Genomic DNA, 21,248 nt, shown 5'->3' on the forward strand with positions numbered 1-21,248 from the left:
AGGCCTTTGGTGAACCCTCATGAGTGACCAGACGATTGAGCTCGTCAGAGGTGATCTTGTTCATAGTATGGACGTCGGTGACATCGGGGATAGACAACAACGATGACAATTTGATTCCATTGTCAATGGTCCTGAAAAAGAACGCCATTTTTTCGTACACAGACAATAATGGCACAAAGAACGAGAGCTTATCGCCACATAATAGCGCCCATCAAAACTCAGTACTCAGTTCGGTGATCTAAGAATAAGACAGACTAGAATAACTTCTGGCATAGGCTAGATAAGACCACTCAACCATCACGAACGTCGCACGGAAGCTACACCAAAAGCTACATGGAAAGGGGAAAATATACATTCTTATCCCAATACCTGTTGAGCCAGAACTGAGAAGCATGTTCCATGCTATTATATGGGGTGAGACGGTTGTCCGCACTTGCACCGAAGCGAGGGACAAGGTTAACAGGTGCTCTGAGCTGTGTCACAGGTATGACATCGCCCACCCAAGTGCCATTCGAACGCTTCGCTCGTTTGAGCAAGTGGAGCTGCGTACTTGGCTCACGATCATCAGCACCGGAGCTTTGAGGAACAATGTCAAAGCGATGCACGTAAACCAGAAAGTGGTCCTTCCATGACCAATTTGTGCCACTTTTTCCAACAGCACGCATGATAAGCCTGATTTGGCCAATCGTATGACCTGCGACTTGACAATAAGTAGAGATTCAGCGTGACATAAGATCATAACGTACCACGAAGACCATCTTCTGGCCATAAGTACCTCGCCTCATTGTTAATGATGACTGTGTCATACCGGCCACATGTCCAGGGATCAGAAGGAGGTGCACAATTGAGGGTCTGCGCAGGCCGTATGATGCTAGCATCGTGGAAATCGGTGTCCTGCACCCGAAGTTTAAACCAGACTTGAAGTTTGTCGAAGGGAAGTGAAGCAGTAGGTCCAGCTCTTCTAGCCCCCCCAATAGTATGTATGTGATCCCTCCCATGAGTAGCCTCACGACGAAGAAAGTCGGCAATAGCTGGTCGTAAGTCAGGAAGACCAAACTTGATGGCAGCATCATCAACAGATATGTTTCTGATAGAAGGATCGTAGGTGAGGTGAAACGCTGTGCGTTCGACAACGAACGAGCGCACTGGCACAGGGACTGTCCCCACTTCCCTGTGCTGGAGGACCTTGGCAATTCCGAAGTAATTTGTGATTGGATGCGAATGTCCAGGGTGTTTCATTGTCGTAAGAAGGTCTGCTGGGATATCGCGATCGTCGTCCACGTCGAAATCAACATTCTCATCCTTCTCATCGTCATCTGGATCCTGCTGCCCTGAGTCTGGGACATTGTCGAGCAGACTCATAGCGAGGTCAAAGCGGCGGCATTTATCAGCACGGTCAAGATGGCGACATATCTGGGGATCGTAATTATTATTATTGCTCGAGCGAGCAGGACTTTTGATTTCCGTTATGTGGGCATGCTCCGTGGTATCGGCTGTCCATTGCAGAGGAACTCCAGTGTTCCTTATGCTTGGAACTATGGACTGCATAAGCTCAAGCTTCGGTATGTACCAGTTCTCGATAACGCCGCCACGCTGACCACGACGAAATCCACCCTCTATAATAGCATCTTTGTTAGCGTGAAAATGATCAAGTGCAGTGGAAATTCGGGCAAGTAGGATGTCGTCAATTACGGGTGACTGTACGAGATATCGAAAGTCCATCAGAGCTCGTACAGCAGTCATCACTGCGCTAGGAATTGCATCCGCACTGACTGCAACGATCGAGCGTTGAATGTCGCGTTGAGTACGTCCTGTAACCTGTTTGAGTTTTGAAATCCCGCCATGAAAATGACGGAACCCAGTGACAGCCTGCAACACAGAGAACCGAAAGTCAATCTCTGTATCACCTACTGCGCAAATAAGCCACTTTGCGTCGTGGTCGTAGAACTCGCGATGAATGAGGTGAAGAAATTCGGGAGTGAGAAAATGTGATGGATCACTGAGGACCCAATCCATCCAGAATGGTGCGTTCACGCCATTCAAACGAAACTTCTGTGCTTCGCGAAAAAATATCTCGATGTCGTTGGGATCAGCTTTACTCCGCGCAATGTCCAGCTGGGAGAGTGTAGTTGCTCGTGTGCGAGGCTCATGACGGAAAGGGTCTCCAAACTGTTTGTACATGGCCGTAGTGACTGGGGAGGTTTTCCCACCAACAGCAGCCAGCATCATGGCCTCCGGGGTATCGACAATGTAGCTCGCAAGTGGTGTAAAACAGTAGCGACTGTGTCCAACAGGGTCCGATAGCATGACTCCTTCGCGAGCAGCCAGCTTGAGTGGACGGAGAACAATATCTAAGCATTCGTGAATGAGGCGATCCTCAAGTACGCCTCGCATGCATTTTTTCTTGTAGATGAATTTTGGGACGGGAAGTAGAGCGGTAAGCACAAAGGCATTCGAAGACGACTTGAGTCGCGTGGACATGCCTATGTTGGCAAGACTAATCAGAAGGGGGTGTGCAACTCTGTCACCCGTCATGGTTGATATATTCGTCTTGTCAGACGATAAGATGGTCCCCAGGAGTGTTGCACCTCTTGGTAGGGCCGACTGTCCGAAAATCGATAAGTACGACGACTCGCACAGATGAAACTATACGTACCTGCATATTCCACGCATCATCACTAGTCATCCACTCTGAATATACACGGCACAGCCGCTGCGCAGTGCTATACACCCTGCGAGGCGTAAAGTCTAGATGATCGTGAAAGGCAGGGTGGTTGAGAAGGCCCGAAATACAATCTAAGGGATCACGCCAATACAAGACAACGGGCGATTTTGTGGGATGTGCTGTAGGTACTACTTGAGACATCCAGCGCGGGCCACTAGGCAACATTTCCGCTCTGCCACGCAGCTCCTTGGCCGAATGGAACGACAACGGAAGGGTCTTTATCTAAAGAAGACACCTTCAAAAATTGTATGTTATCAAAAAGAATTTATTACTCACCATGTCGAGCGAAAGAAAACTGTCTATCTTCCCCATGCTTAATCCAGAGCGAAGTAGCCATGACCCAACTTCCCAGTCTTTCTGGCCACTGAATGGATAATACGGGTTCGTTGCACGGTGCCTGCTGTTCTCGTCTGAATTGAATACGTCGAGGAACGTGTAGCCCCTGCCGTATGATCGAGCGCAGTCAGGATACGAGTCGATGACTTCTGAGTTATGAGTTGGTGTCCTCTCTTCGTAAGCCTGGCGCTCACTACTACTCCCTCCAAACATCTCATCCCAATCTCCAAAACCACCAGTCTCGATGTCGGGAATAGTATGTGGTCCGTCGTCCATAGTATTAGTACTCACAGGTTCATCGTCCATATCAGACTCAGAGCACGAGCATATCAAATCCTGCAGCCATGTACTGCAGCCAGAGCGAGGTTGGCTCATGTGCCGAGCAACGGCTACATCATCCTTGAAACCACCTTTCCCGCACGAAGGACACTGGAATGTCATATGTAGTACAATCGACGCGTGAGATTCCGAGAAAGCTGTAAGTAATCCCTTGCGGAATCAATAAGCCATATTCTCAAAACACCCATGTCCAACGTACCAATCCACCTAAATATTTCTAGTGACGTACCATCATTGTCAAATATGCGCCCGCAAAACTCCAATAAGTGGCAAGCGAGCCGAACTTCTAGTGAGCCTCCCAGTAGCGGAATCGCTGACTTGTACGACGTGGTCAATGCTATTGGGTCAATGGTAAGTGACTGATATCTGACTCTTACTAGGCACTGCTCGTTAACGTGTGTACAGACCATCAATGACGTTGACGACTGTGAAGCCAACCTGATCATGGATCTCGCAAGGGCCCGACGCGATATAGTTAATGCGGAGAAAAAACTTGCTGATTGCATCGTGCGAGAGCAAGAGGTCATGACCAGTCTTTCAAGATACAAGTCTGTCATTTCCAAGCGGAAGCTTGACAAGGCCGATGTAGGACTAGGCCATATGCGTGTCACATTCAAAAAACACGGTCTTTCACATCAGCCAGCACACGGTTCTCTTGGTAAGTACTCTTATTATGTATACACTACCAACTAACCTCGTCATAGACTCATTCGCATCCTGCCGTCAGCTAACGATCCAGTTGGACTGATGCCTCGTCCCTTCTTTCAAATTGTGTCAAATAGTTTGTATTTAGCAGTACTGGTACTAGGCTAGTAGTATAGTAAATATGGACATAAAATTTTGTTCCATCTCGACGCTTGAATTGTGTGACTTCTAGTACGAAATGTTTGATCCCGCGGAACCAATTCATGTAGGTGAGGAGAAGACAACGGCGAGCGTAGTATACAGACTGTTATTGTAATTGATTGTAAAACAGCTGCAACATCCTAAGGCGACCGGTCCGCTTGTTAAATTTTAATTTTACTAAGTACTTTCAGGTACTACTACTACTAGCGCTCGAGGTAGCTATTTTATTGACAAACACTGTGAGGCTGTACATCCTGTGAGCTCTGTCTCTCTGTGGGTTACTGTTGAAAAAAATTCAATGCCCGGGAGAAATGTGCTGTGAGTGCTGTCCTGCTGTGGGTTACTGTAGGTTACTGTCGAAAAAATTTGATGCCCCGGAGAAATGTGCTGTGAGCGCTGTCCCTCTGTGGGTTACTGTGGGAAACTGTCAAAAATGTCGATGTCTGTGGGGAAATTTGTAGTTTACAGATGCGGTCCAATGTTAGCGCATATGGCCAGGTCAGCACCGCTTCGATATTATATCTGAAAGTCAGGCTAAATCGGCTCGAAGCCGGATAAGTTGATTATTCATATCACAGGTCTTGACTGTCTTGTGAGCTCCAACTAGATGGTTAAACGAGACTCGCACAGAAAAAAGTATGAGCAACTGCATGTCTTCAATCTTGTCGAGTGGATGAATAAAAGCGGTGAAAAAAATGAACTTTTGACTCAATCAAACTGCGCATCTTTTAGCTAACACGCATTTGATTTATTGCTGGCCAGTCTGACTCGTGGTGTTATATTTACACCAAGACCAAACAGTGCGCGGATACCTCATACATGTACTCCTGCAGGCTGGAGTTCTTTCACCCAGTATCACCTCTATTCCTTTCTCAATCAGCAGCGTTCTACATATTGCTCGATCAACAACAGTGCCAACATGAATGCGGGAACACTCGCTAGTGTGTCGCTATGGCCTGTTCTCAGGGTGGAGGCTCATCGCAAGCTCGCACACGCCAGCATTGCAGGTATCAGTGCTCTCGCAATAGTCACTATCCTTTACGCAAATATTTCCAGGTGGGCTACATCTTGGTTGCCTTGCTGTGACAGACAATATAGGCGCTATCAACCCAACAATAAAGGTGAGGAAAAAGAAGCGCATTGTTTGTTTGAGGTGGCATGGTTGAGGTGTTCGGATTAGTGCTGCCGCAGTCCGGTTCCGAACCTCGGTTCGAACCTGAACCTTTCCGAACCGGACGCATGGTCCGGTCCAAGGTTCGGCCAAGACTCAGAACCGAACCTTTCCAGAGGTTCGGGGTTCGGGCTGGTAGTGAATAGGTTCGAACGGGTTCGAACCTCTCAATTTTTGTACGCTTTACACTTTTTTAAAAAGATGTAAGTATTTACTATGTGTCAATATATGCAAATGCATGTGTCTGCAACCCGCGCAGGTTTGAGCCGGGTGAAATTGACGCGGTCCTCTGTCGCGCCTGCCGCAGTCGTGACGCGCTGTGACACAGTACTGCACCGTCACAACATGTTCAAACACTAGGTATCTTATGTCGCTATATGAATTCCAAACACTTTGAACTCTTGCTAATGATTAATATAGGTAAGTACTACTTGGGAATGTTATGAGCCATGCTGATCAAAGTCGTTGCTTATTGTTCGCAGGAAGTGAGTATGTCAAGATTTTCGAGCTCGAACCATTCTGATCCAAATCGTTGGCGGACCAGGCCACCGTTCCTCGTTCGAACAAGAGCCGTGCTGATCCAAGACGTTGGCCACCGTTCGCAGGTCGTGAGTGTGTCGATCCTCGTTCGAGCAACAGCCATGCTGATACAAGTCGTTGCCCACCGTTCGCAGTTCGTGAGTCTGTCGGTCTTCGTTCGAGCTCAAGCTATGCCGCAAGTTACCGTGTTCATCCTCGAGGGTCTCAGGTGGAGACCTGTCAGGGGTAGCTGATGGGATTAGTGTCACAGTGGCTGCTATTGGAGGTACGTCTTATTTCAGTTGTGATGATGCGATAATGGACGACCACCTTTCACTACAGGCTTTGCGCATCGCGCGACGATGCAGGTCGTGTGCGCGGTGATCACTGATCTCAAGTTTTTCACTTTTGGTTTTGGCCGCCGGTGAGTGGTATCGTTCATCTTTCCACCTTTTCTCATGCCTTACTTGAAAATACTAGAGTGTGTCCTGGTCAACATGTCGCGAATCGGTCCATCTTCATCAATACGGCTGTTATTCTCTGGGCTTTCCGCCTTTCAGAGAATCCTGCAGCGAAGATTGACACGCTTGCAATCTCGAATACTGCAACCGTACATGCTGCTGCGTTTGAGATGTGTTTAGAGAAGAGGATCGATGAGAATGTGATCAGGGAACTATGTGCACCGGGCAAATAAAATGTGTTTATTTTAGAAACTTGAATTCAATCTTTGTACAAAGAAGTTCTCCTTGCGTTAGAGTCTTTTCGTTGTCTGTCCGACTCGAATTACATGACAACTCATGGTCTCGAGCCTATACAACCACAGATGGTCCAAGCTTAGTCGAACCTGGTTCGAACGCGAACCGGACCCTCCTGAACGCGTTCGGTGACGTTCGGTCCAGGGTTCGACCAAATGGCTGAACCGAACCTATGGTTCGGTTCGGCGTTCGGAAAATTTGCCCCAAGAACCGAACCGAACCGGACTTCGGCAGCACTAGTTCGGATGATTTCTTTGAGGTGGGTAGATGCTGGTGACGAATCTACGATAGCAAAATGACTTGCTTTTATATTATCATGTAAAGGTTTTGCAAAATGGATATGCTTGGAGGATGATACTGCGGTAGAACCTATCCTCTCTGGTCATTTCGTGGATCCTGCATCGGTTGTGATGCACAGTTGACGTGGCTATGACAAGGCAAAAAATGCCATACCAACTTTTCACAGTTTGAATTCAATACAACATGAATATTGAATACTGATGTCCCTAAAGTAAGACGATGTATACCAGGCTGGAGGACGCCCCTTCGCATCGCTGTTCCAACCAATTCCGAAATTCACCTACTCAAGGTGTGCCGTGACGATACTTTCAATTGTAGGGCATCATGCAGGCGAAATAAACACATTCTCTGATCTCAACACAATAAAATCTTCGGTAGAACTTGCAGAAGCGTGTTGATCACACGCTGCTGTTACTAGAATCCTATTGTGTTAACGGAGTGTAGTTCATAATTGTAACAATATATACAGGCCCCCTGAGGTGCTAAACACCAAATCCTAAGACGCTCAGCGCTCAGTACTCAGTACTGTGCTCGGCTGTCACCGTGAACAAATTTTACCCTGCTTGAGCATTGAATATTGAAGCCTGGCATCAAATCAGAGGAACATCTCGAACACTTGCCAACTACATAAAACATGACTGAAGTACTTATGACATGCTATTGTCGTCTCGTTGCAAGTGAATCTCTGGAGTCTGTATAACTTGAATCAATGTATTCCTGGGCCTTGGCCTCTCAGCGCCAGCTCGCAAATATTGCTGACGGTCATTGTTGTGCTTTCCGAACTCGATCCTTCACTCATGTGCATTCACCAGGCAGACCGTGCATGTCCTATCATTTTCTCGGACGACTTTTTTAGTTGCTCTATAATCTTCTATGCTCTCGAAAATCTGACACCCAATCATCTTTCTAACACATCGCTCGCTCAAACCCCCCGAATTCAAATGCAACGCTACGTACATATATAACAGACGACAGATCAACTGTACACTCCATATCGTACTCCACAAAGTGTCTCTGGCAGCTCCGCCAATTAGTTTACCGGAACGAGGCTATCGTGATGAAGAGCTATAAGGATCGAATTGATTAACTACGAGAAATGGGAAACACTAGAGACTCACTCCTTGTAGCAGTGTTGCCAGTGTGTGCCGTGTGCCATGCGACTTAAATCAAGCTCAACACCTCTGGGTATCACAAATGCAGTCCGAGGATTATATCTGAATGCCTTTTGAGAAGCGGGTGGTACCCAGAATAAGAGCCGACGATTGGGTCAATTGAAAATCTGTCAAGTGTAATGACTTGTTGGAGATTCACAAAAGCTTTTCTTCTCTGATGAAATTAGCGCATTCTAGGGCCTGCTGAGAGATCTGTCCCAAGATGTCCCTCATTGACGAAATTTTGAGAAGCGTGTCGTCTTGCGTTATGAAGCCATACACTTGACCCAACTTCTTGTAGAGGACAAGTACCGCTTCGTCACGATCCGCTTGAGCAAGAATTATCTGCGTGTAGAACAAGTGACAGGAAATACGAATAACAGCAAAAAACGTACTTTTGATGCGCAAGAAAGCACGCCCAATGCCATCTTTGCATACGGATGCACCTGCAGAACGGTGTTAGTGTAGCTCCAAAGAGGAAGAGAGACATACCTCTGCTATCGTCCCGATCACAGTGTCGAATACCCTGAGGGGTTGAAGATAAGTGGTACCTATGCTGTCTATATTATCGAGCGCTGCTGGTCCTTTTGTGCCTGCGGATAACACGGGTCTCGCATGTCCCCAAATTTGGTTCATCTGATCTGCACCATGACCAGCATCCTGAAGTGCCTTGTTCACAGATTGGGGATCGGCGCCTTGTTGCACAACAGTAGAAGTATCCTGAGCCTGGTGTAGCCAGTAAAAGTTAGAAAGAGAACGGAAATCAGAATGTCACCTACTTAAACGGGGTTGTGGCTGCGTGAATCGTTGAACTTTGAGCGCTTGTGTAAGATATCAGCCTTAACCCCGGACTGAGTATTGATTTCGACTTACTGAAATCTTTTTGACAACACCATTCTTAACCCTGCCCAGCAAGCCACAGATTTTGCCACGGGGTCGGCCCTAGAGAAAGGATGAATCGTCATTGAGTTTCAACTTCATGAATATCAACCACTTACCCGGCGTTCAGCAGTATTTGTTTCATTGGGTGTCTCTATGTCTGGATGAGGAACTGACCTCGGCTCAGAGTTCCCCAATTGAATGGGGTTGTTCATGGTGAATAGTTGAGGCTAATGATCAAAGTAGTGTAAGACAAGAAGTTGGAGAATTAGGGTGCGCGCTGGCCTCGAGGCAATGTTTGCTACTATGTTGACTTCAGGTGCTAAGCATTGGGTGGGCGCCACAGAACTCCGGGACTCGGAAACGCAAGGGAGAATGAATAGATTTGCTGATCGGGCTATATATAGCCACATATGTATGACGCTCCAAATGCCACTTTAATAAACTGCGCGATACACAACGTAAATGCGCGATACACACCGAGTGCGCGATACACAACGTCGAGTGCGCGATACACAATGTCGAGTGCGCGACACGAAAAGAACCGCAGCCTGAGCTTTCAAGTTGGGCCTTGAAGTTGTCTTAGAAGTGCTTCAAAATGACAATATCATGGATTTCGAAGGTAAAACTAAACTCTATAAGCGCTAACAAAGTAGAGTCCGAGAGTGGGAAAGAAAGACCCGAAAGTTGCCAGCCTCGAACCTTGTTACTAAGGGCCTGGCCAGTAGTAGTAATGATTGTATTGTTGTCATTAAGGGAGTGCATCGTGGTATGCGGCAAGGGTAAGTTTGGTCAGAGTCGCAAGGCATAGGTGGCAATGAACTTGAAGCTTCGTCATGATAATTATTGTACTAGAAAAGATATCAAGTAGATCGCAGTAGGGCACGAGAAATTAGACGGAGATAGTTACGTCGCCGATGAAATAATCCTCAGACCAAGGATTAATACGAGGAGGGGCAGATGGGTCCGTCATTCAACTACTGGAGCTGAGTGATATGTATCTTTGCAAAGATGCACGTGTCTACGCTGTTCATCATCTCCAGCGCCAACGCTACTCACTCGAACCAACACAACTTATCTCACTTGCATTGAAGTACAATATCAAAGACTTCTTTCCGCATGCTTTCGAGCGGCTCGTTTCAGCTCGCATCAATGATATATCTGACGAGGAACGTCACACGGTTGGATCTATTGTATGGAACACGATGTTCAAAGTCAAGGAATGCCTCGATGTACGGCGGGGGGGCCGGGCCCACACCGCCGGATCATCGCATGCGAAGCCCCACCCATGGTGCATGCAGCAACTTGCATGAAGCAAACGAGATGTGAGGAAGACTGGAAGCAGCTGTGGTGGAATGGAATGGGCAGGTTTTTGCTGGACGGACGAAATCCACAACCTTACAAGGATGCTGTTGAACGATTCGAAAAACTTGACATTGGAGAGATCAACTTGGACTGTTGGAAGGCGGTGTTATATACTGTAAAAGCTCAAAGCGCTTTTGATCACGAGCGGACACTCATCACTCGTACAGCTGATAATCTTGCAAAACGCTTGATCGTTGAGCCCAGCTTCGAAGATTTCAGCCATCCAATTGATTAGAAGTACTACCTACATGAAATGTCTTGACATAGTACTAGTATGGTATCGCGCACTCGACATTGTGTATCGCGCACTCGACGTTGTGTATCGCGCACTTACGGTGTGTATCGCGCATTTACGTTGTGTATCGCGCAGTTTATTAAAGTGGCATTTGGAGCGTCATAATCGACTGACATGAAGCACAAAAGTTGAAAAAGTTGACCGGTCACCGGACCTAGTTTTCACACGCAGATGCAATTCTACAGTACCTGACTTGAACTTACCACGACTACGAGTCTTTTCAAAACCATGGTACTGTGTTCACTTCACGTTCTCGCACTAAACTATATCCATGGAAACGTTGTCAAGAAGCTCGTAATGAAACTCTCTGTAGTAAAGAAGCCGGACGAGTCGCTCGAATGCCCAGGCCCCGCATTCATTGCTCCGAGTCACACCCACCCACTATTATTAGTGATAACGAGACGATACGCCTCTTCCTGAGGCTGAATAACTGTTCAGTGACGAAGAGGACCGACTACAAGCTGAAGATGGTATCCTTGAAGAAGACGAAGATCATCAGGTATACAATGGGTCACGTCAAACGCGAGAGCACTTATTACGTGACTGCCCGTTATTCATATGCCAACGCATCCACTTGCACGCAGTATCCAACATCAACATACTCAACAAGACCCTGGGTATGGAGAAGGAGATAGAGGCGCAAGCAAAACTCATTCATGAGCCTGACGCTTTCAAGAAGGTTGCCATACTAAGACATCCGTCAGGTTGACAACCCTTGGAGCTATGTGGAGATGGCTCCGAAATGTTGAGTGCTTATGGACCCAGTCGACGGCTGGTTAGAAACTCGAATGTTCAGTAGACAGTAGTTCGACCCCACGTTGGTGATGGACCTTGGCTGGCAATCTGCTGGCACTATAGATCGGTGCCATCTGGTTGAAGGCACAACCACGCAAGAAGAATTTCAAATAACAACATTCAGCTCATAAAAGCCAACCGTCTTCTTCAGAATTACCTGATTTCTTATCACAAGAGTCACAAATAATGCGTTTCTCCTCTGCATTTGTCCTCGCCGTCGTTGCTGCTTTAGCCTCATCATCCGTCTTTGCCATACCCCCTCAGGTTGACGAGGCTGGCACCACTCAATGTCGAAACTTTTGCTACATTGATGAAGATTGCCAAGAATTTGGCTGCACTCATCGGACTTGCGTGGGTATCAGTAGTCTTCGTAGCTCCGATAGCCTGGCTCACTTGCATGGCAGCTCTTCAATTGGTTCTGCGTAGTGAGTCGTGTTTCTGCCCTCGCATCCATGCAGTATGGCCATTGGCACTGACGCGCGAGTGATTAGTGATTTGCAGATTTGATCAATGAACCACGATCGCATTCAGATCCCCCTGGTCGCTACAAAATTTAACATAAGACCGACGTTATTCTGTAACATGCCCTCAAGCTTTCCTGGGTCATCATTACAGTAGGACCAGGGCCGTTTGCTCCTATATCTTGCATGATAAACCTCTTGACGATGTCTTCGGAGCCACGCACATCCATCCAGTGAATAGTGCTCGACTGATTTACCGAACACTTTTTCAAACAACTATCAGTACGAACGTTTATGCAGGAATTTGAGTTGTACAAGAACAAATTAGAGTTTAATTCAAAATATCGGACTGGAGATGAGCGCAATGCAACGCCCCAGTCTGTAATTTCCAAATTTCTCCCCTCATTGCTATTTGCGTGCTGCTACATAGTGAACAACAACTATTCTAAGTGAACCGGTAACCATTCCCGTGTCACTGTTCGTCACCTACCCCATCAACGATCAATCCTTGAACATACATCTCCTAGTTCCACAGTATGTACATGTCACCCTAGGGAGTTTAGTCCTGGTGTTGTGCACCGCTACAGTTAGTATCATTGATCTGATAAAGATGCTACATCGTCACGTGACAGACGGGTTATTTTATGCTACTCAAATAGTCGAAGCTCATACAGGAGCGCACGTTACGGTGAAAGTGAATAAAGGTGAAGAGTATTTGATTAATATCACTTCCTGCCTGGTACTACTACGACAGCGCCGGGGAGCTCGAGAGCGGTAGTGTCTCTCTTCACCGAGTGAGTGTTGGATGGTAGTCAATAGTATATCGTATGCACTGTTTACATCGGGCGTTGCCCCAAGAAGACAATAAATAGGATTAAAAAAAGTGTTGGATGGAGTGCAAGTGATAGTTGACAAGAAAGCGGAACTTGGAACAGCGTTGGTTGATGGTCACTAATTTCATCAACGCTGTTCCTTGTCTCCGAGGAAGTATAGGGTCATCGAGGTTTGCCATGGAATAACTTGATATTGTCGTAGTTGTCCAAAACTATAGTGAGCTGTGATGGCTGTGGCCATGACTACTGTACCAGGGATCTTCGACCAAGCGCATGCAAAGAATGAGAATGACTATCAATTTCCAAAAGATACCTCATTATCTGCGCAGCAGTTGCAGGGTCACTGGCCTACGAATAGCGTAGGCGAATTCCAGGTGTGCTGCATATAGGGGAACAACCAGTAGGTGAAAAATCACGCGAGATAACGACCAAGTACATATCGGAAGTATCAGCGAGAATGATACTAACTTCTTGACTTTGTCGTTGCACTGGCAGGGTCAGTGCAGGTTCAAATGATGAAGCGAAGAGTGAGGCCTTGAGGACGAGAGACCGGTGGTTCGAGTGAGGGTCCTGTAATTACGAAGAAGAGAATCGTCAATGCCTGCAGGCAGGTTATGATTCAATGGTCGTTCTTAATTGAATACACCCCCGCAGGTTCTGCCGAAATTTGTTCCATGCGACAACAGTTCTGCCAAATCGATGAGAAGAATCGTGCCCATAAGTGTATGCAGGATATAAAAGCTGGTCGTCGTCCTACAGTGTTCCCTCATTCTCAAAGATATCATTCGAGATCCCCTTCAGAAGATTCCATATAACCTCGCACAGAAAATGCGTTTCTCCCTACTTGCCGTTGTTGTTGCTTTGACAGCATCTATGTCTGTCAGTGCATGTGCGAAAAAAGGACAATTATGCGAAACAAGCAATTGCTGCAATAACTTGGCTTGTGACGCTGATGTGAGCAGGTCGCTGTGTAACAAGGATTCAACCGCATGACTCACGTGTGCCTCTTAGGGAGGAAATCTGGTCTGCCACTAGCCTGCTTGAAAGTTGAAATTAATCGGGCAGCCCGAGCAGCACATCGCGACAGTGAGTCATGTTTCTGCTTTCGCTTTGTTATCATGGTTGATGGTGTAATACCTAGTTCAGAGCCAATCAGTACTGAGTACAGTATAGTACGGTTGTTTTTGGGAAAATTTCGCACTGCTCGAGCAATATTATGTAATGTTTGTGAATGCCATGATCTGAATGGTCGATCGCGTGACCACTGCCCAGTCTTGCCCAGTCTTACAACAACCGCTTTGTTGCTGATCGCATTCATGACAGGCGTGTTGAAGCCCAAGGAAGAGGATAGTCCGCAACTTGTAATTCTCCGTGATACCCGAGTCTTTTCAACTATAGTACTGTGTTTATTTCACATCCAAACTGTATTCATGAAAAAGTTGTCAGGAAGCCGGACGGGTTGCTCGAATACCCGCATGCACTGCTCATGTCCGCTATCAATGATGACGAGACGATACGTCTTTCTGAGGCCGACTGACTGTTCAACGAAAAAGACTAACTACTACAAGTTGAAGATGATAAAAGTGAAGGTTGGCTTTGGGTAAGGATGGTATCAGAAGGCCCATGGACAGACACCATCAGAGAACAGCTCTGCCAAATCCACCAAATCAGCAAAATATAAAAAAAAAACAAATTTGCGAACAAAGACAGAGGCACAGCTTGAATAAGATAATGTCGTACATGCATAAGAAGGCACGGTCATCGTCAGAGCTCTCAGAGATGCCTGCATCCGCAGCGTTACTTTCGTTCAAAGCTGACCACGCCATGTCTACTGTGGTTTCGACGAAGTCCAGGCCCTTCTTCTTGATGCTCTTCATGTACCCAGTGTTCGCTTTACCCCAGAGATCGCGTGAAAACAGATATGGAGCACTTGTCACCTTCCCGGTGACCTTGTTGAGTACTTTGGGAAGCTTGATGTTCAACTTGCTGCGTGCTGAGGTTGATGCTAAGATGTCCTCGACTTTGATATCGCCATCTGAAATCAATGTGATGGCATGCTCAAGCTATGTGAATTATTTGAGTGGGACTTGGAGCATTGCTAACAAGAAAATGAACAGACCGCTGTAGCACAAAATGCAATAACACCAGCCATCCCTTTTGTTGCAAGGTCCTTGGTTTTCAATGCGGGAATGGTAGCATGGCCATTAATGGTGCTAAGGTGGGCCTTTCCAAGGAGCTGCAGCATAAATGCAGAGTGGAACGCCCCGTCAGGCTCGCACTTGTCCATGTCCTTGAAGATGAAGGTGAAATTCTTCAAGAGGAGCCCTGCAAGAACCTCTGGGTCACAGTCATTGTTGCTCGTCAGAAAATCGAAGATGATTGCGATGGCCGTAGAGCCGAAGTTGCTCCGCCACTCGGAAAGCCGTTGGACAGTCTGTGAGTCAGAACAGATAAGTAGTGAGGTGTTGTAGACATCTGGCATGACAAGAGCGTATGAATGAGAAAACAGCACCATTCTGAACAATGACAAGGTTAAGCTCCAGGTAGACTGCCTGAAATGCAATTTGGATATGCATCAGTAGAGTTTCATCTGGGATGCTCCAGAGGGATTCTTGGCTGCCAGCCCACAACATCATTGTCGGAAGGAATTTTTTAGCCCAATGGTGGTCCGTTTGGACTTGTTCAGGAAGGTCGGTGTTTCGATATTGCGCTCGAGGCTTCAAGTTGTCATGTGGCGTGTCAACATTGACTGACTGCTCCTTGGGTTTGGCAGGAGTAGCGCGAAGAGATGTTGAAACCTTAAGTGATTCTACCTTTGCCTTCTTAGTGAGAGCAGGTTTGGTGTCTGTGGTCACGACTGACGTCTAATAAAAAAATTGCATCAGAAAGGACAACTCTATATTATTAAATTCTCACCGAGCTTGTGGTACGGGGGGGCTTTCCAGGCTTCACTTCATATGTCAGATCACTCTTGTCCGGTAGGTCGATTTCCATTGTATTGTCAACTAAAGGTGCAGTGAGTCTGATAGCATCAATGTCAACGATCAGTGTTGACTCACAGGCATCAACCGACAAAAAATCTAAATCTTCGATTTCACTCCCTTCAGAGGCCTTCCTTTTGAGGTTGCCAACTGCAAAGGAAGCCTTAGGCAAGCCTACTGGCGAAGGCTGGGTGAACGGAGCACGAAACTCTGCTGGAATATCCAACTCATCATCAGAGTCATCAATGGTGAGAGTCAGCACCGTCTTTGAATAATAATGTCAGATGTTTTTCGAAAGCTAAAAATTAAAACATTACTGCTGCAGCTGACCGCCCTTCCTTGGTAGTGATTCCATGTGCAGCCAGGCATTCCAATTTGTCAATCTCGTCCTCATCCTCGTCATCAGCAAAACCTCCTGGTATATCCTCATCTACACCTGAACATTGAGGACTGTTAAGAATACCAGTCGGGATTTCACTGTGAGTTGTCTTGGAAGAGCCCGTAAGATGAGAAAAAACTGTTGAAGGAGGAGGCGATGTGTGAGTCACATGACTCGGCGGTGCATTCTGATTCTTGATGGGTATGTCGACGTCTGAGACCCAGCTCTTAACTTTGCTGCTAAGAGTATACTCAGGCTTGTTCCTATGGTTCAAAGTTAAATTGAGGAAGAACGTTGTTGATTCGGTGAGCAGGAGCATGATGAGAAGGTTCAGGGAAACCTACACTGTGACATCCATTGAGTCGCCCTTCTTATGGACACGTGCATCCTTATCTCCGCCATCAGCAGAAGTTGTCTGTTTGATTTGCTCACGCGCTTGATTGACAGCATCCTTCATCGAAACTTTGGTAATCTTCTTTTTGGAGTCATCCTTGCGACCCATCTGCACATGAGCCGGTAAGAATCTCTGGCTCTTGATTCAAGTTGGTTCTGACCTCATCGCCTTCACCATAGGCTGCTGTGACATCCGCCTGACTCAGACCATCCTTTACAGCCACCTTCTTGCCTTTGGTGGGAATTGGACGAGGCCGAACTCCCTTAGCCTTCCTTGCCAGTGTGCTCGTCTGTTTGGCTTCCATCTCCAGCTCTATACCAGCAATGCGCTTAGCTCCTGCTTCAACAGCTGCAGCCCATGCTGCAGCCTGCTCTGCCTTTTCTGCTCGAGCAGCAGCAACTTCTTCGGCCATACGTCGGGTCTTCTTTGCCTGCAAGAGAATCGCACCAGGATGTGCAATTGCATTGGAGGGACGAGTACGACGAGTTACGGTAGTGTCAGCAGGTTGGGAAGGCATATTGATATGAAAGATGCGGGTGAGGAGCTGCAAGTGAGGTGGGCAGAAATTTGCAGGTAGCAGAGAGCGGCAGGAAATGGTCTAGGTTCAGTGAAAACTTTTAAGTGTGTTACCCTTATCCCAAACACGGACAACGTGTTATTGATTACGACCATGGCACTCAGGCTCGAAGCATGGTTTACTTTGGACCGAAACCATATTTTCTTGGTGCTAAGCATAAACTATGTACATGCCCTGTTTTTTCATGCTTTTACACACAGTTGATATTCTTCAAAGGAACCGGAACTCTCGACCAGACCATAATGCACTCCAACTCCCTTGTGGATGCTCCAATTGTCAGCGCTATTTCAAAACTCAAGCAGGACGAACCAAACATTGGAATTCAGCCCATCCTACAATCACAAAGCCACCTAACTCTTACCATGCCAGTGTTTCTGAAGAGCTAGAAGAGCCTTACTATCTGGCCCCTGCGCAACCACATGAGCCGCAGTTTGACTTTCAAGAAGTCGAGAATGATTGGTTGAATCTGATGGGACATGATGGGACGCACAACTCACCAGCTCCAAGAATTGACACTGAGTTTTGGGGGCCAGGAGACTGCTTATATCGGAACTTTCACAAGGACCTTGATGGTAAATGCTTCACTTCGTTATTAGATCAATTTTCTAACAATGTACATTCTTTTAGCCCGCCCTTGTGATGATAATGGCATGTTTCTCCCCCCTGGAAGCCTACCTAAACCACTCTCTGATAAATCCTCCTCTGACTGGACTCCTTACCGAAATCGTGTCGAATTTGAAACAGCAGAGTATTTATTTACCGAGAATCAGACACCTGCAGGTCAGATCAATAAACTCCTTGATCTCTGGGCCTCAACCCTCAAGAAACATGATGACAAGCCTCCATTTGCCGACTTTCGTGACCTTTACAAAACCATCGACAGAACACCGCTTGGGGATGTGAAGTGGCAGTCATTTTCAGTTTGCTACAATGGCGAAAAACCAGACACTGATGCACCACCATGGATGGATCAAGTCTTTGACGTCTGGTACCATGATCCACGAGAGGTCATCCGCAACATGCTTGCAAATCCTGACTATGCCAAAGAGTTTGATTACAGACCCTACTGCGAGTTCTCAACTGATGACAACGAGTGTCAGTGGAAGGACTTTATGTCTGGTGATTGGGCATGGGATCAGGCCGTAAGTCTTTCAATTTCTTGATCACTCCTTTGAATCTAACAATTGCCGCCAGGACATAATCTCCGAAGATCCAGAATCACATGGATCCACATTCGTACCTGTTGTTTTAGGCAGTGACAAGACTACAGTTTCCGTTGCAACGGGAAACAATGAATATTACCCGCTCTATGCATTTATTGGCAATGTTTGCAATAACATTAGACGAGCCCACCGCGACGCAGTTAGTATTATCGCCTTTCTCGCTATTCCCAAAAGTAAGCTTGGTTTTTCTTAAATGTGCTGTTTGCTTATCTGAGTTAGCAACGAAGGAACATGCGACTAGTGATGTGAAGTTCCGAAAGTTTCGCCGGCAATTGTTTCACTGTTCACTCTCCAAGATTCTCGAAACACTTCGTCCTGGTATCACCAAGTATGAAGTTGCACGTTTTGGTGACGGACATTTCCGCCGTGTGATATATGGTCTGGGACCATATATTGCTGACTACGAGGAGCAAGTCTTATTGACATGCATCGTGCGTGGTTGGTGCCCAAGGTGTGTAATTGTTCATTTCTTTAATCTACTTAAATTAATGATTGTACAGATGTTTGTCTTCACGTATCAATCTAGACGAGCCAGCCGGTTGGCGCTGTCATCATCATACAGATGTGCTTGTCGAGGAGGGTACTCTCGATGCCTTATGGGATGAATATGGCATTGTTGGTGATCTCGTTGTAAGCCCTACCTTTCGCACTATGTTTCATGATGCATTAACACTTTATATCAGCCCTTTACGAATGATTTTGCTTGAGCCGACATCCATGAACTCATTGCCCCCGATATCCTTCACCAGCTTATCAAAGGGACGTTCAAAGACCACCTGGTTGATTGGATCGAGAAGTACCTATACCAGACGCACTCGAAGAAAGATGCTGAGCGCATCATAGATGATATTGATCGAAGGTAAATGATTCATCTCATCATGGGTACTATCTATTGAACTAGTTGTGTCTAGAATCGCTGCTGTTCCGGCCTTTGCTGGTCTTCGGCGCTTCCCACAAGGACGAGGCTTCAAGCAGTGGACGGGTGATGACTCGAAAGCACTTATGAAGGTATGTTTCTTGTGTATCAGACTACTAATATCTTACTGACATATTGTTATAGGTATACTTATCTGCTATTGAGGGATATGTCCCTGTGGATATGGTCCGGACATTTCGAGCCTTTCTCGAATTTTGTTATCTTGTCCGACACAGCATAATCACGGAGAAGACGCTCGAGCAAATCCAGGAGGCACTTGACCGGTTTCATCGGCACCAGCAAATTTTTGAAACACTCGATGTTATTTCAACATTCTCACTCCCTTGCCAGCATTCCCTTCAACACTACATACACCTCATTCGACTTTTTGGGGCCCCGAATGGTTTATGCTCTTCGATCACCGAAGCTAAGCATATCAAAGCAGTGAAGGAGCCGTGGAGGCGCTCCAGTCGGTACGAGGCACTGGGCCAAATGTTGGTCACAAATCAACGCCTCGACAAGCTCGCAGCATCGCGCGCTGATTTTACTCAACACAAGATGCTTAATGGTACGTGCCTTTCTGCAGCTGTCCTCGAAGTGGGTAAGTAAAATACTATATTGTTATTGTACTCTCACTGATACTCAAATAGAACGACTGCGCGCCCTCAATCTCACGGCACCAGATGAAGCTGCCAACACTCAGGCTGTCAATACCACAGTGGACAACGACAACGACAATGATAACGAAGTCGACGACGGACCAACAAATGTCGAAGCACACGTGGAGTTGGCCAAAACACCTCGTGTGTCATTAAGCACCTGTCACTTTCAAACTACACTAACATATGATTTAGAATATAAACGTGCTCGCACCATTGCTGCATTAGCAATTGAATTATCAATCCCACATCTCTCGAATCTTCTGCGACACTTTCTCTTCGGTCAACTCAACCGCAACGATCCCCGTGATCCATCAGAGGTTCCCCTAGCTTACTGTCCCCAATTCGATGACAAAATCAGTGTTTTCAACTCTGCTTGTTCGAGATTTTTTGCGCCAAGTGATCTCAGTGGTATTGGGGGCATGCGCCGTGAGTATATTCGTGCATGTCCGATATGGAGAAACGAGCATCCTCAGTTTGATTGTGTCTTCGTCAACATGAATCCAGGTCTCGATGGTATGAGGGGCATGGATGTCGCACGAGTACTGACATTTTTTTCTTTTACTTACAAGCGAAAATTATACTCATGTGCAGTTGTGCGGTGGTTTGATACCATTGGAGACTCGCTGAACGAAGACACTGGAATGTGGGTTGTACAGCCTGCTCATAATAACAACAACACGCCCCATATTTCCGTCATACATATTGATTCAATCTACCGCGCCGCACACCTTATTCCTGTATATGGTACTCGAGTTATTCCTGTGCAACATCACCACCATCAGACCTATGATATTTTCCACCGTTTTTATGTTAACAAATATGCAGATCATCACTCCTTTGAAATTGCATTTTAGACTTTTTTCGGTCTAGCATTTGCTTATGACACTTGTTTCCAGCTTTTTTGAACTTCGCACATGAACTTGTTTAGAAGCTCGAACTGCTTTTTCACAAGTAGAAAAAGTGATGATTAAGTCGGCTGAAAAATCTTCCTAACAGAAATTAAGTAACATAAGGTGAAATAAGGAACCTGTCGTTTTCCTGATGTATTATGATTTTCGTGCTGACATCTCTATAGTGGTATCCACTCTTAATGTGATTGTCATCTCTGTGTTCCCTGTGAGCTCTTTTCTGATTACGTAGGCTTCGAAGAACTGAGCACGCCCTTAGCTCTCATACAGCGAGATGTTAAACGTGTTAGCCTGGTCATATATATATATACAGTTGAAATGCTCATAATGCATATGCTAACAATGCATAAGTCTCATAATGCATGGACTTTTTTGGATCCCGACGGCATTCCCATGTAATTGACCGCATAATGCATATTGCATAATGCATAACCTTTG

The 21,248-nt window shown here is 46.4% G+C and overlaps 9 protein-coding genes across 9 annotated transcripts; 5 read left to right on the plus strand and 4 right to left on the minus strand.

Moving 5' to 3' along the window:
• Positions 1 to 329: 329 nt before the first annotated feature.
• F5891DRAFT_965215 (uncharacterized protein) lies at positions 330 to 3,502 on the minus strand (the record flags this gene model as incomplete). Its single annotated transcript, XM_041376146.1, has 5 exons — positions 330 to 694; positions 747 to 2,145; positions 2,293 to 2,604; positions 2,657 to 2,947; positions 3,002 to 3,502. 5 exons carry the CDS (start codon positions 3,500 to 3,502, stop codon positions 330 to 332), a joined length of 2,868 nt encoding a protein of 955 aa, XP_041217576.1.
• Positions 3,503 to 3,586: 84 nt separating this feature from the next.
• On the plus strand, positions 3,587 to 4,148 carry F5891DRAFT_1198434 (uncharacterized protein; the record flags this gene model as incomplete). Its single annotated transcript, XM_041368630.1, has 3 exons — positions 3,587 to 3,751; positions 3,806 to 4,058; positions 4,105 to 4,148. 3 exons carry the CDS (start codon positions 3,587 to 3,589, stop codon positions 4,146 to 4,148), a joined length of 462 nt encoding a protein of 153 aa, XP_041217577.1.
• Positions 4,149 to 4,770: 622 nt separating this feature from the next.
• F5891DRAFT_1073005 (uncharacterized protein) lies at positions 4,771 to 5,423 on the minus strand (the record flags this gene model as incomplete). The annotated part of the gene is given in 3 exon segments (XM_041363320.1): positions 4,771 to 5,075; positions 5,091 to 5,187; positions 5,254 to 5,423. Coding segments are annotated over 2 exon segments (214 nt in total), but the record flags the coding sequence as incomplete, so codon positions are not given.
• Positions 5,424 to 6,302: 879 nt separating this feature from the next.
• On the plus strand, positions 6,303 to 6,598 carry F5891DRAFT_1073007 (uncharacterized protein; the record flags this gene model as incomplete). Its single annotated transcript, XM_041363321.1, is given in 3 exon segments — positions 6,303 to 6,357; positions 6,371 to 6,372; positions 6,416 to 6,598. Coding segments are annotated over 3 exon segments (184 nt in total), but the record flags the coding sequence as incomplete, so codon positions are not given.
• A 1,309-nt stretch (positions 6,599 to 7,907) lies between these two features.
• Positions 7,908 to 9,624, minus strand: F5891DRAFT_1282778 (uncharacterized protein). Its single transcript, XM_041370553.1, has 8 exons — positions 9,502 to 9,624; positions 9,141 to 9,444; positions 9,016 to 9,084; positions 8,928 to 8,963; positions 8,635 to 8,868; positions 8,538 to 8,588; positions 8,110 to 8,487; positions 7,908 to 8,056 (listed from the first exon to the last, which is right to left on the minus strand). The coding sequence occupies exons 2-7, from the start codon at positions 9,234 to 9,236 to the stop codon at positions 8,299 to 8,301; spliced, it is 675 nt and encodes a 224-aa protein (XP_041217580.1). The 5' UTR covers positions 9,237 to 9,444; positions 9,502 to 9,624; the 3' UTR covers positions 7,908 to 8,056; positions 8,110 to 8,298.
• A 680-nt stretch (positions 9,625 to 10,304) lies between these two features.
• On the plus strand, positions 10,305 to 10,672 carry F5891DRAFT_1073013 (uncharacterized protein). The gene has a single exon (XM_041363322.1). It carries the CDS (start codon positions 10,382 to 10,384, stop codon positions 10,619 to 10,621), a length of 240 nt encoding a protein of 79 aa, XP_041217581.1. The 5' UTR covers positions 10,305 to 10,381; the 3' UTR covers positions 10,622 to 10,672.
• Positions 10,673 to 11,662: 990 nt separating this feature from the next.
• F5891DRAFT_987260 (uncharacterized protein) lies at positions 11,663 to 12,715 on the plus strand (the record flags this gene model as incomplete). The annotated part of the gene is made up of 6 exons (XM_041377881.1): positions 11,663 to 11,827; positions 11,881 to 11,901; positions 12,238 to 12,314; positions 12,388 to 12,471; positions 12,492 to 12,523; positions 12,570 to 12,715. The coding sequence occupies 6 exons, from the start codon at positions 11,663 to 11,665 to the stop codon at positions 12,713 to 12,715; spliced, it is 525 nt and encodes a 174-aa protein (XP_041217582.1).
• Positions 12,716 to 14,590: 1,875 nt separating this feature from the next.
• Positions 14,591 to 14,833, minus strand: F5891DRAFT_926322 (uncharacterized protein; the record flags this gene model as incomplete). The annotated part of the gene is made up of 1 exon (XM_041373876.1): positions 14,591 to 14,833. A coding segment is annotated over one exon (243 nt), but the record flags the coding sequence as incomplete, so codon positions are not given.
• Positions 14,834 to 17,712: 2,879 nt separating this feature from the next.
• F5891DRAFT_1131768 (uncharacterized protein) lies at positions 17,713 to 20,756 on the plus strand (the record flags this gene model as incomplete). The annotated part of the gene is made up of 9 exons (XM_041364698.1): positions 17,713 to 18,243; positions 18,296 to 18,497; positions 18,544 to 18,775; positions 18,825 to 18,943; positions 19,033 to 19,183; positions 19,236 to 19,332; positions 19,385 to 19,808; positions 19,891 to 20,043; positions 20,095 to 20,756. 9 exons carry the CDS (start codon positions 17,713 to 17,715, stop codon positions 20,754 to 20,756), a joined length of 2,571 nt encoding a protein of 856 aa, XP_041217584.1.
• Positions 20,757 to 21,248: the final 492 nt, after the last annotated feature.

Source organism: Suillus fuscotomentosus (genome assembly GCF_016647785.1).
Source record: "Suillus fuscotomentosus strain FC203 chromosome Unknown F5891scaffold_152, whole genome shotgun sequence".
Classification (NCBI taxonomy): Eukaryota; Fungi; Basidiomycota; class Agaricomycetes; order Boletales; family Suillaceae; genus Suillus; species Suillus fuscotomentosus.